Source organism: Megascapheus bottae, chromosome X, assembly GCF_031878675.1.
Source record: "Megascapheus bottae isolate mThoBot1 chromosome X, mThoBot2.hap1, whole genome shotgun sequence".
Taxonomy (NCBI): domain Eukaryota; kingdom Metazoa; phylum Chordata; class Mammalia; order Rodentia; family Geomyidae; genus Megascapheus; species Megascapheus bottae.
The window spans coordinates 47,063,395-47,076,644 of record NC_143547.1 but is presented as its reverse complement, the minus strand read 5'-3'; the positions used below and the strand labels follow the sequence as shown (position 1 = coordinate 47,076,644).

Genomic DNA, 13,250 nt, shown 5'->3' with positions numbered 1-13,250 from the left:
CTGAGTATCACAGTTCAAAGCCAGCTTGGGCAAGAAAATGTGTAAGACTCTTATCTCCAATTAACCACCAAAAAGATTGAAATGGAGAGCCACACAAGTGGTAGAGCACCAGCCTTAAGCAAAAAAGCTAAAGAACTGTGCTCAGGCCCTGAATTCAACCCCTACAAAAGTTATTTTTCTATAATTAGAGAAAATGAAAATACAACTTAGTAAAACCTTTGAGATCTAGCAATACCAGTGCTAAGAGGAAAATTTATAAAGGCTTATATTTAAATAACAGAGATCTCTAGTGCCCGAATGACATGTTTTAAGGTTTTAAACGACAAGAACAAGACAAACTTTGAAAGAATAAATGGGAAAAAATAAAGATTTGTACAGAATTTAACAAAATATATACTAAAAGAACAGCAGAAAGAATCAATGAAGCAAAATGTCACTTCTTTGAAATAGCGAACAAGGCTGAAAAGCCCTAGCCAAACTAAAATGAAAAGAAACGATGCAAATTCAAGTGTAGTGATGAAGAAGGATATACCAGTAAAATTCAGAAGATAATTAGAGAATACTTCATAAATGTATACTCTAACAAATTGGAAAATCTATAAGAATGGATATATTTTTATATATATTGAGCTACCAATTTGAACCAAACTTTATAATACATGACAAAAATTGGGCCGGGAGTTTGGCCTAGTGGTAGAGTGCTTGCCTAGCATGCATGAAGACCCGGTACCACATACATAGAAAAATGCCGGAAATGGTGCTGAGGCTCAAGTGGTAGAGCTCTAGCCTTGAGAAAGTCCAAGGACAGTGCTCAGGCCCTGAGCTTAAGCCCAGGACTGGCAAAAAAAAATATATATATATATACATATACATATATACCATAATAAGTTATATGCCCTCCATCCCCTCTCAAAAACAAAACAAAACAAAGCAAAACAGGACTAGGTGAGTAAACTGTTGAATTTTTCCATACTTTTGAGAACAAAGACTAACGATCCTCAAATTATTCCACAAGGCAGAAAGGAAATAATACTATAAAACTGATTCTAAGAAGCCAGTGTTACTCTGACAACAAAACTGGATTCTAAGACAAAAATACCCTGCAGACCAATTTCTTTGATGAAATAGACAAAAAAATATTAGTAAAATACTTGCAAACCAATTGAACTATACATTAGAAAAGATCATATAGCCAGGCGCGGTGGCTCACATATATAATCGTAGCTACTCAGGAGGCTGGGATCTGAGGATCCAGGTTTAAAGCCAGCCCAGGCTGAAAAGTCCCCATGAAACACTTCTCTCCAACTAACCAGTCAAAGAACTGGAAGTGGTGCTGTGACTCAAGTAGAAGAGCACTAGCCTTGAGAACAAAGAGGGCTCAGGGTCAGGGTCCAAGCCCCAAGTTCAAGCCTCACAACCAACAACTCCAAAAAAGGTTATATACCTTGGTCAAGATGGGTTTTCTGGGGCTTAGGGGGATTGTTTGTTTGTTTGCCAGTCCTGGGTTGAACTCAAGGTCTGGGCACTGTCCCTGAGCTTCTTTTGCTCAAGGTCAGCACTCTGCCACTCGGAGAATAGCACCACTTCGGGCCTTTTCTATTTATGTGCTACTGAGGAACTGAACCCAGGGCTTCATGCATGCTAGGCAAGCACTCTACCACTAGGCCACATTCCTAGCACCACTTCTGGCATTTTCTGTTTATGGGGTACTAAGGAATTGAACTCAGGACTTCATGCATACTAGGCAAGCACTCTAGCACTAAGTCATATTCCCAGCCTCTGGTTTGCTGTTGTTGGTGTTTTGTTTTTGTTTTGCTGCTGGTGCTGCTGTCAATTGTGGAGCTATTGTCCTTGAGCTATTTTTATTCCAGGCTAGTCCACTACCACTTTGAGCCATAGCACCACTTTCCAGGTTTCCGGAGGTTGAATGGATATAAGAGTCTCATGGACTATCCTCCCAGGGTTGGCTTTGAATCACAATCCTCAGATCTCAGCCTCTTGATTAGCTAGGATTACAGACATGAGCCACTGCACCCAGCAGTCAAGCTGGTTTTATTCCAAACTTACAAATTGTGGTTCAGCATAAACTAGTTGATTGCCATAATACAGCACATGTGGACAAAAATCTTAGGAAGGTCTCAATAGATGCAGGAAAGACTAATAAAAAGACTTTGACAAAATTCAACATCCCTTCATCAAGAAAACCCTGAAGAAACATGGAATAAAAGAAATGTACCTCATGCCGGGTGTGGTGGCTCACGCCTGTAATTCTAGCTACTCAGGAGGCTGAGATCTGAGGATCAAGTTTCAAAGCCAGCCCAGGAACAAAAGGGCCTGAGGTCTTATCTCCAATTAACCTCTAGAAAATGGAAGAGGGGCTTGGCTCAAGGGAAGGGTGGTAGTTTTGAGCTGAAGAGCTCAGGGACAGTGTCTAGGTGGAGTTCTAGCCCTAAGACCCACACAAAAAAACGTAATAAAGGCTACACAAATGACCTAAAACCAGCATCATCATAATTAGGGTGAATACTGAATCAATTTCCTATAAAAATCCGAATGAGACAATGGTACCCACTTCCATTCCTGTTCCCCTTCCCCCCCATGTCTGTCCATTCACAATATAGACAAAGCACAGGGCCTGGGCTCAAATCCACTATTATTATCAAGCATAAATTCCTAACTAGGGAAAGAATGCAAGACAAAGAAATAAATGGGGGAAAAGATAGGAAATGAAGTCAAATTGACCTAATTGCAGATAATTTGATCCTAAATTCAGAAGATGCTAAAGATTCCATAAGAAAAAACCTCACAGGGGTGTGGCCTAGTGGTAGAGTGCTTACCCAGCATGTATGAAACCCTGGGTTCAATCCCTTGGTACCACATACACAGTAAAATGCAGAAGTGGTGCTGTGGCTCTGGTGGTAGAGCACTAGCCTTGAAGATAACTCAAGGACAGTGCCTAGGCTCTGAATTCAAGCCCCAAGATTGGAAAGAAAAAACACCGCATTTGACAAACACTTTCAGGAAAATAGCAGTTCATATGCATGAAAAATATGTTTAGCATCCTAGCCAAAAAGAAAAATGAACATAAAATTCCACTGAGACTCTATTTAACCCAAATCAATAATCACATCAACAACAAAAACAGCCAATGTTGACAAAAATTCAGGAAAAGAGACCATTATATACAGTTGGTGGGAATATAAATTAGTGTAACCACTACAGAAATCAGTATAGATGATCTTCAAAGAACTAAAAATACATCTACCAAAGATAAAATTATCTAATACTATTCTTAACCATACATCTGAAGAAATGTAAGTCAATATGTAATAGAGATGTCTACACACTCATGTTTATATTCATAGCAACACTGTTTAAAATAGCCAAAATATGGATCCAGTCTGGGTACCCATCAACTAATGAATGATTAAAGAAAATGTGGCATACATATTTGCACACAGCCTGGAATATTAATCAGGCATAAATAATGAAATTATGCTGTTCAAAGGAAAAATGGATGGAAATGAAAATCATCATATTAAATGAAAAAAATCAGATTGTGAAAGGCAAATATTGCAATGCAGCATCTACACAATAAACAAAAAGAAATTCCATGAGTGTAAAATATGAGACCTTTTGGGGAGTGAGAAGAAGCAACAGCAAGAATGGGGAGGAGGCCAGGCACGGTAGCTCATGCCTGTAATCCTAGCTACTCAGGAGGCTGAGATCTGAGGATCTAGGTTCAAAACCAGCCTGGGCACTAAATACTGAGACTCTTATCTCCAATTAATAACTAGAAAATGGGAAGTGGGGCTGTGTCTCCAGGGGTAGGGCGGTAGACTTGAGATGAAGAGCTCGGGGACAGAGGCCCAGAGTTCAAGTCCCATGACCAACAACAACAAAAAAAGAATGGGAAGGAAAGGGTGGTGGGAGTTGGTCAAAGGTCTTTAGACATATGTATGAAAATGAAATAATGAAATTTGCTTTAAATGGGTTTAACAGGAGAGAAGAGGAATAAGAGTAATTGAGGCATGATTGTGGTCAAAACACATTATATACATGTACAGAAATATACAAAATCCCTCTGTATAATTCAAATGTCCTAATCAACACAAAAATGCAACCATACAAAGAAGGCACTGAGATAGCAGGTTTTAGTTTGATCTTTTCATATTATAATAACCCCCTCATTATTAAGCACTGTGAAAGGGGATGTAGCTAGATTAAGGTCCCAAAGAAAAGGGATTCAACGAAACAATGAAGTCCCTCTTTGTAATCTCAAAGCACGAATTACATACCCAAACGCTGTGGAAGATAGAGTGATGTGTGAATCTTCCCATTGATTTCCGCAACACACTGAACCATGCTACTGTAGAAGTGATAAGATGGTCGAGTTACGGTGAATCCTTTCCTAGGATCCCAGTTCTGGCCTGCATAGGTGAATGTGACTGGGTGAAACTGTGGAACAAGGAAGGGAAGAAACAGAAAGCCATGAATATAAAGGAATTATCAGTCCTCAGTATGATGCATATGCTATTTCCCTTGAAACTACAGAAGTTATAGAAAAGGAATGATCCTACTCCTACTTTCCTACCCAGGCTTCCTGAAGACTGAGCCTCTGCTGGTGAAGGAAGCTTTGTTTTCCACTTACAAAATGTGCAAAACACATAGTCAACAAACAAGAGCGAGACTAGCAACCATTTATCCTACATTTATTATATACTACAGGCACTATATTAGCTCATGTAATCCTCACCATGTCATTGGTAATCTGATGTTGTCACTTCCATTTTATAGATGCAATTCAGAGTGAATACTTTCCCTCAACTGGATAAAATATTAAGGATTAGGGCTTTTCTGTTGCAGAAGTTTAGTTCCAAAAGATCTATATAAAGATTAATTCAGCCTTCTGTTAAAGATGTATAAGAGGGGCCGGGGGCATGGCCTAATGGTAGAATGCTTGCCTAGCATGCACAAAGCCCTGGGTTCTACTCCTTAGTACCACATACATAGAAAAAGCCAGAAGTGGTGCTGTGGCTCAAGTGGTAGAGCACTAGCCTTGAGAAAACTCAAAGATAATGCTCAGGCTCTGAGGTCAGGTCCCAGGACTAGCAAAAACAAAACAAAACAAAAAGAGGTGTAAGGGAACAAGAGCTCTCAGGTTCCCAGGTTCACATCTCCTCATCAGGATCCCCTTCTGCCTCAACTTAAAATGAAGGGCTGGGAGTTTGGCCTGGTGGTCGAGTGCTTGCCTAGCATGCATGAAGACCCAGGTTCGATTCCTCAGTATCATATGCATAGAAAAAAAGCCGCAAGTGGTACTGTGGCTCAAATGGTAGAGCGCTAGCCTTGAGGAAAGCCCAAAGACACTGCTCAAGCCCTGAGTTCAAAGGTCAGGACTGGCAAAAAAAGAAGCTTTTAAAGGGAAAAAAGCTTGCATGGAGCACATGCTCTAATGATATTTTAATTCATTTAATTAAATATATGTACAATATATAATCAAATGTCTGCTTTGAGCTAAACAATGTGCAGATCACTAGAGAGCAGGCTTCAAACAGTACATATTGCATGCCTTCTTTTAGTTACTATACTTTTATGTATATGTGGCATGCTGGATCTTGCCTTCGGGCTTAGGTGCTATCTCTTAGCTTTTTCATTCATAGCTAGCACTCTTAAATCCTTACTATTTATTGGGTAACCACCTTTGGATAATCTCTTGGTTTACATGCATCTGTCTGTCTGTCTGTGTATGTGTGTGAGAGATGGTGGTCCTGGGGCATGAACTCGGGGGCTAAGTTCTATCCCAGAGATTTTTTTTTTGCTTGAGGACAATTTTCTATTATTTGAGTTAAAAGCTCTACTTTGTTTTTTTGGTGGTTAATTGGAGATAAGTGTCTCATAGACTTTAATGTCTGGACTGATTACAAACCACAATCCTCAGACTTTAGTCTCCTGAGTAGCTAGGATTGCAGACCTGAGGTACCAGTGTCTGGTTCTTGATTTACTTTAAATCCAACTTCAATTTTGCTAAGTTGTACTTCAGGGAAAAGGAATCCACCGGCTGAGTATCACCATTGGAAAAGCAAGGAAAGGAGGCAAATCATTACATGGATTGGATATGGCAGAATAGACAGGATGGGAAACAGACAATTCAGAAGAATCTAGCTCTAACAATCATAATTATAGTAACACCTTTTTCATATATTTTTATCATAATTAATAGAAGGGTTACATTATATTCATCAGATAGAAGATACATTACTTCACATACATTGATACCCTTTCTCATGTCTTGGTCCCCATTTCCCTCCCCCGACCCCCACCCCTCATCTTGTTTTCCTCCCTTCCCCATCTGACTTGAAATAACCAAATACACGTATATACAATATATCAGATTACCAGGAGAAATACTGTAACAATATGAGATAACCAAGGGACAGCAAAAGAGATGAGAGATAACATAGTACATTAAGGACAACAATCATTCATTATATGGTTTTTGTTTCTATGTCCTGGAGGTCCTTTCATTTAGTGTCATTCTACATGGCCTTATGAATCTACATTTTGCTCTATTGTAAATCTCTGCTAGTAGAGCCCAAGATTTCTACTGATTATGACAAATGATGGAAACCATTTAGCCTATGTTCTTTTGAGTCTGGCTTACTTCACTTAATATATTTTTTCTAAGTCTTTCCATTTCCTTTATAATAACACCTTTATGACTACTACTACCTATTGCATTTTTCAAAGCATAACTCACACGTGATCTCTTAGCTAATTAACTGATTGCTTATTATTAACTAGTTTTTTTTCCTTTTCTTTTATTTACCAGTCCTAGGGCTAAAGCTTCTTTTGTTCAAGGTGAGTATTCTATCACTTGAGCCACAGCGCCACTTCCAACTTTTTCTATTTATATGGTACTGAGGAATCGAATCCAAGGCTTCAGGGATGCTAGGCAAGCACTGTACCACTAAGTGACATTCCCAGCCCTTATTAACTACTTTGTTCTTCAGGTTTCCACATTCTCACTTCAGAATCACTCTCAGTGGTATTACAATATTATCTATTAATGTAACGTAATGGTAGACAAATTTCATAGTGGTCAAGATTAAAGCTGGAATTGGCCAAATGTTTAAGTTATGGCCTTTAAGCAACATTTTCCTAAAAGGCACTACTATGGTATGTGTTTTTTCTCTCTGAAATGCTATAGACTCATTGGAAGTTTTCTTGAATTGTGGGAAATATTGATCAGTTCATTTTTTTAAAGGAAAATGATAGTTGCTCTCCTGAAACCCCTTTAGGATAGAAGGATGATATTTGTAGACACCAGGAGATTGCTTACTTTGAATAAATCTTAACTGGGATGACACCTAATGATTTAGAAAGACAAGTCCTGGCTATACCTTTACTCTCATCACTAGGTTTGTTCTTCAGAACTAAATTGGCTGCCTTGTAAGATCTAATTTTAGAAAAGGATGTTTGAAATTGGCCAGGTCAGTTCTTTGCTAATCTCATGCTTCCTTTTGGCAAAGGACAGAGACACAGTGTCTCCAAGTCTTGCTAAATATTAGCTTGCGGAGGGAAAACGGAGGCTCAATGGGTGGGCCAGGTCATTCTCCCTGTATATTAGGTAGAGGAAGGATGAGGTAGCCAGACAAACACATAACCACTAGAAGCAATTGCATCCTTCCCACTCCACCTTTCCTGGCATACCATTGCCCTGGTTCTGAAGTAGCAAGTTCCAAAGACATGAAGCACCATCATTTTCTTTTAAGAACCTACTGATATGGGAGGCTGAGAACAGGAGGAGAGTGATACCAGACCACTAGCTCAGACAAAAATATGAATGACTTCTCAACCCACAGCTGAATGCAGTCATCAAAAAATGATGGTTCCTGTCACCCCAACATGTATTGGAGGCTAAGACTGAGATGATTCTTCTCTCATACTTCTCTTGAATCCCTCCCCAAAACCTTCCAGCATTTTTGGTGCCAGTACAGGGGTTGCTGGCTAGTTAAGAGATAAAACTCTTGGGTTTATCATCCTGAGCGCTCTTCAAACCTCGATCCTATGATCTAAGCCGACTGCAAGTATGAGTCACTGGCCCCTGGACTCATCATTTTCTTGTTTAAGGAAAGTACTCATTTAAGGAAAACAAGTACTCTGGTTCTAGAGCTTTGGACATTAACAAATTTCTACATAAAGTCCATATAAGATCTTACAGAAAGCTGGGACCAGTGATCTTAGCTACTTAGGAGGCTGCGATCTGGAGATCTCAGTTCAAAGCCAGCTCAGGCACTAAAGTCCATGAGATTCTTATCTCCAATTAACCACCACAAAACCAGAAGTAGCGCTATGGCTCAAAGTTGTAGAGTCCTAGCCTTGAGCTGAAGAGCTCAGGGATAGCAACCAGGCTCAGAATTCAAGCCCCATGACCGACCACCAAAAAAAAAAAATGATTTTACAGGAGATCTGGAGTCAGCTGAATTCAGGAAGTTTTTCTAGAAAATGGTGCTGGCTTCTGGGACACTCTGGAATGGCCCATAATGTAGAGATCAAAAAGATAACTAAAGCCAGGAGTGGTGGCTCACCCTGGTAATCTTAGCTCCTCAGGAGGCTGAGATCTGAGGATAGCAGTTCAAAGCCAGCCTGGTCACTAAAGACAATGAGATTCATATCTCCAATTAACCACTCAAAAACGGGGAGTGGGGCTGTGGCTCAAGGGGTAGGGGTGGTAGCCTTGGGTTGAAGAGCTCAGGAACAGTGCCTAGGCCCAGAGTTCAAGCCCCATGACCAAATTAAAAAAAAAAAGATGATCACTGAGGCATCTGTTTCCTTTCTCTACATGGAGCAACCTTATAAAAACACTTCCAAAGAAGTCTACATACAACTGAAAGCAGTATCAGACACAATGTTGAAACACTCTCTCCTATTATCCTTATATTTGATACATTAGATAGTGACAGTCCTCTTTCTGAGACTTTAACATTGAAACTTACCAGATGAAGCTTAACATCAATGTCAGGAGAAGTGACACGACATGGTATCAGCACTTCTTGGGCTTCAGTAAGCACAGTGATCACCTTTGGTATGTCTTTATAGGTCTCTACAAAGCTCTGGCTGTCATCTACAGGGGTGAGGAAGGAAATTATATTTACAGTTATTACGAAGATAAAAATTCATCTTTTGCATGCATGCCAGCAACTTTAAAATAACTGCATCTTAACTTTTCATTTTCTATAAGGAAGATTAAGCCTCAGAGAAGAAAAAGGACTCAGCACAGGAGATAGCCAAAATGTAAACCCATATTTCACCACTCCTAGACAGGGCTTCTTCTAGAAGAATCAGAAAAGACATCTTTGCATAAAAATCTATAGAAACAATAAAGATCATTTGAATGGTCTTAGTTTTAATACATTGAGCCATCACATGTAAGAAGTTAAATCTCTCATTCACATCATAGTACTTCTGGAATGTGTCCACGCTAGTATCTAAAATTTCTTTCTATCCAGGTAATGTGTTCTTATATTAAAATTTTTATTAAAACTGAGTTTTTACACCATATTTCAAATCTCATGTTCTACAAACAAGTGCTCAAGAAAAAAAAATCTCTGTATGCAATCCTTAGCACATAAATTTAAGAACACAATTAAGGGGCTAGGAGTTTGGCCCAGTGGTAGAGTGCTTGCCTAGCATGCACAAAGACCCAGGTTCGATTCCTTGGTACTAGAACATAGAAAAAGCTGGAAGTGGTGCTAAAGCTCAAGTGGTAGAGCTCTAGCCTTGAGAAAGTCCAAGGACAGTTTGCAGGCCCTGAGTTCAAGCCCCCGGACTGGCAAAAAAAAGAGCGTAATTAAAATTAATCTGAGTCTTTTGTGTCATAGATTCCATATAATGTGTTTTAAAATCATACAGGTTCTCTGAGCTTAATGACTGTATCACAATCACCTATGCTAATTCTGTGATGAACAGATTAGATGTATAAGGTTTGTATGGCAAGGACAATCTTTTATTTATCATGATATCTTCCATACATTTATTACTGTCCTTTAAAAAATAAAAATGCATTGAATAACTATAAATGTGTTCTCAGGTTGAAGCCAGAAGTGTGGCCTAGTGGTAGAGTGTTTGTCTAAGATGTGTGAAGCCCTTGGATAGATTCCTCCATTCCATATATAGAAAAAGCCAAAAGTGGTGCTGTGGTTTAAGGGTAGAGTACTACCCTTGATAAAGATAAAGGACAGTTCCCAGACTCTGAGTCCTCAAGCCCCAGGACTGACAAAAAAATATGTTCAAAGTGAACCCACTTTTCCTTCAAACAGCTCTTAGACTCAGTCAATAAATGTATATGGGTACATGTACTCTTATCAATTTCCATACACTAAATAAGGAGAATATCAATATAAGAAAAAAGGTTGACTGCTAGAACTGAGCCAGAACAGTGAATAAGAGACAAAATAATGCAAAAGGAAGTATATGATAACTATTGAGATAGAGTAAAATAAAACCACTAAATTGTGGTTCAGAATAACTGGGTTCAAGTGATTCATGATAATAGAAACTGAATAGAAGTATATTGATGTAACCACCCGCTTCAAAATTCCTATTATGTGACCAGATGCATTAGGCAAAAAAACCCCATTTATCATCTTTATTATCCCTTGTAAAATTCAGGATCATAGATACTATTTTTAATGAATAGTTATTATGAATTAAATAATTATAATAAGTTAAAATAATAGGATATAATAAACTACTATAGACACTATTAAATTTATAAAATTTAAATATGTAATTGTTTAGTATACTTACATGCTTAAGGCACAAGACATGAATATACATGTACATATATACATGAATACATATACATACATATATTTATATACACTGTGTATGGTCAAATGAATTAACAAATCATTATAATATATGCTGTATATTATATCCCCAGAATTTAACATACAAGTTAAGCTCTGTGTATCCTTTGACTAACAATTTATAGCTGAAGAAATTCTTAGAGATTTTACATAGGTGTCAGAGTCAGAAAAGCAAACTTGTGGCATTTTTCATAATGAGTTCTACTCATTTCCGAGATTTTCATGGAATTTCTCATTTCAGCCTTTCAAATCCATATTCAAGAATTTAAGAAGACTTTTTTTTTGTCAGTCAGGGGGCTTGAACTCTGGGCCTGGGTGTTGTCTCTGAGCTCTTCAGCTCAAGAATACCTCCCTACCCCTTGAGCAACAACTCCACTTCCAGTTTTCTGGTGGTTAATTGGAGACACGTCTCTCAGACTTTAGTGCCTGGTATGGCTCTGGCATTGAGCTGCAATCCTCAGATCTCAGCCTCCTGAGTAGCTATGATTATAGGTGTGAGCCACCATGGCCGGCCTACAAAGATCTATTAAAAAGCTGAAGAAGGAGTTCAGGAGTGTGGCTTAGTGGTATAGTCTCATGGACTTTCCTTCCAGCATTGCTTTGAACCATGATCTATAGATCTTAGCCTTCTGAGTAGCTAGGATTTACAGTGTGAGCCATCAAAGCCTGGTTGGACCAGACATTCTTTTTTTGCCAGTCTTAGGTCTTGAACTCAGGGTCTGGGTACTGTCCTTGGACACCTTTTGCTCAAGTCTAGTGCTCTGCCATAGTGCCACTTCCAGCTATTTGTGTGTGTATGTGGAGCTGAGGAATCAAACCCAGGGCTTTATGCATGCCAGACAAACACTCTACCACTAGGCTATCCTCCCAGTCCCACCACCCCCCCCCCAATTTATTTTTTGGTTATGGGGTTTGAACTCTGGGCCTGGGTGCTGTTTCTGAGATCTTCAGCTCAAGGCTAGCACTCTACAACTTGAGCTGCAGCACAACTTCCTGGACCAGACATTTTTTAGGTCCCAGGATTTAGAATTTGGTGTTTTACTTGTTTTTGCTATATTATTGACTGCTTAAGATTTTGGAAATGTCTTTTTCCTCCCTGAGCCTCATGCTCTTGGATTTGTGCTATGAAATATGGAATGAACTGACTTCCACAGACTCTGATAGTCCTGATACCTGATGATTCTTGGAGTCATAAACTATTTTATCTTCAGACTAAACCAGCCATGACAGATAGTTCATGCTCACATGTGCACACCTACCCTTGATCTGCTCTAACACTGAAAAGATACAAGAATGTGATGTGTTTAGCTTCTGGGAATCTCCATTCTTCTTTATAACCTAGGGTTATGGCCATTCCAGGGCTATTGAAAGTACATTCCTATTCTGGGTAAACAGGGGCTTGTCCTGTTACAAGGCTATTTTGTCTTGCCAAGTTCTTGATGGACAGGAAAGTGTGAGACAGAGGTTTATAATGACTGGAGGCCTTGGGACAGAGGTCAAGCCGACAAAGGAAAAGGTGTGGAGGTAAGTATACAACGTGTGTCCTCTTTCCAAGATCTTTATCAGAAAGCAGAGTTAAAAGACATTCAAAGTAGAGAGAGGGGGCTTCTTGGGGTGAAATCTATTTTTAACTTTGTGATTTGAACCTAGATTTGAATTCTCTAGGTTGTCTTGTACTAGGAAGGAGAACACAGGAAGAGGCTAGGGAGAACTATATGCCAAGAGCTAAGGGAAAATGAAATGCAGTCTAAACTCAAGGGTGATGTCACTGACTCCTCATTACCTAAAGATTTTAATCTCAAACTAGGTAGTAATGCCTCTATTACCTTTCAAGAAGAATATTTATCAAAAGACAATGCATCTAGAAAATGTATTCATCTTTAGCTCTGCCCTTTAACGAGAGCTTTTTCTTCAGACCTTAAAATTGAACCATTTAATATGTTAGCTACTGGCCATATGTGGCTAATTAAGCATCTGAAACCAAGCGAATATGAATTGAGATGTACTTTTGTAAATATAACCTAAACTATAGGGCTTCTAAGAATTAGGGGAAAATAAAGTAGATTATTTCATTAATATGTTTAGATTGATTATGTGTTTTACTCATATATTAGAGATAACATGAAAGCTGTCCTATGTGCATGGGTTGCAAGAAATAATATTGCTAAAACAACCAAGCTCCTCATATATTTGAGATAACATGAAAGCTGTCCTATGTCCATGGGTTGCAAGAAATAATATTGCTAAAACAACCAAGCTGGGTACTGGTGGCTCATGCCTGTAATACTATTAAGGAAGCTGAGATCTGAGCTTCAGGGTTCAAAGCCAGCCTGGAAAGAAAAGAAAGACTCTTATCTCCAATTAACCACCACAAAA

At 38.9% G+C, this 13,250-nt stretch overlaps 1 protein-coding gene across 1 annotated transcript in view; it reads right to left on the bottom strand.

The window, feature by feature from the left end:
- The window catches only part of LOC150041006 (vascular endothelial growth factor receptor kdr-like), a 145,152-nt gene that overhangs the window by 85,805 nt on the left and 46,097 nt on the right, over positions 1–13,250 (bottom strand). The window contains exons 4-5 of the mRNA XM_090327270.1: positions 9,000–9,127; positions 4,299–4,458 (exon numbers count right to left, since the gene is read on the bottom strand). Coding sequence (XP_090183396.1) covers positions 4,299–4,458; positions 9,000–9,127 — 288 coding nt within the window. The remainder of the gene's footprint in view (positions 1–4,298; positions 4,459–8,999; positions 9,128–13,250) is intronic.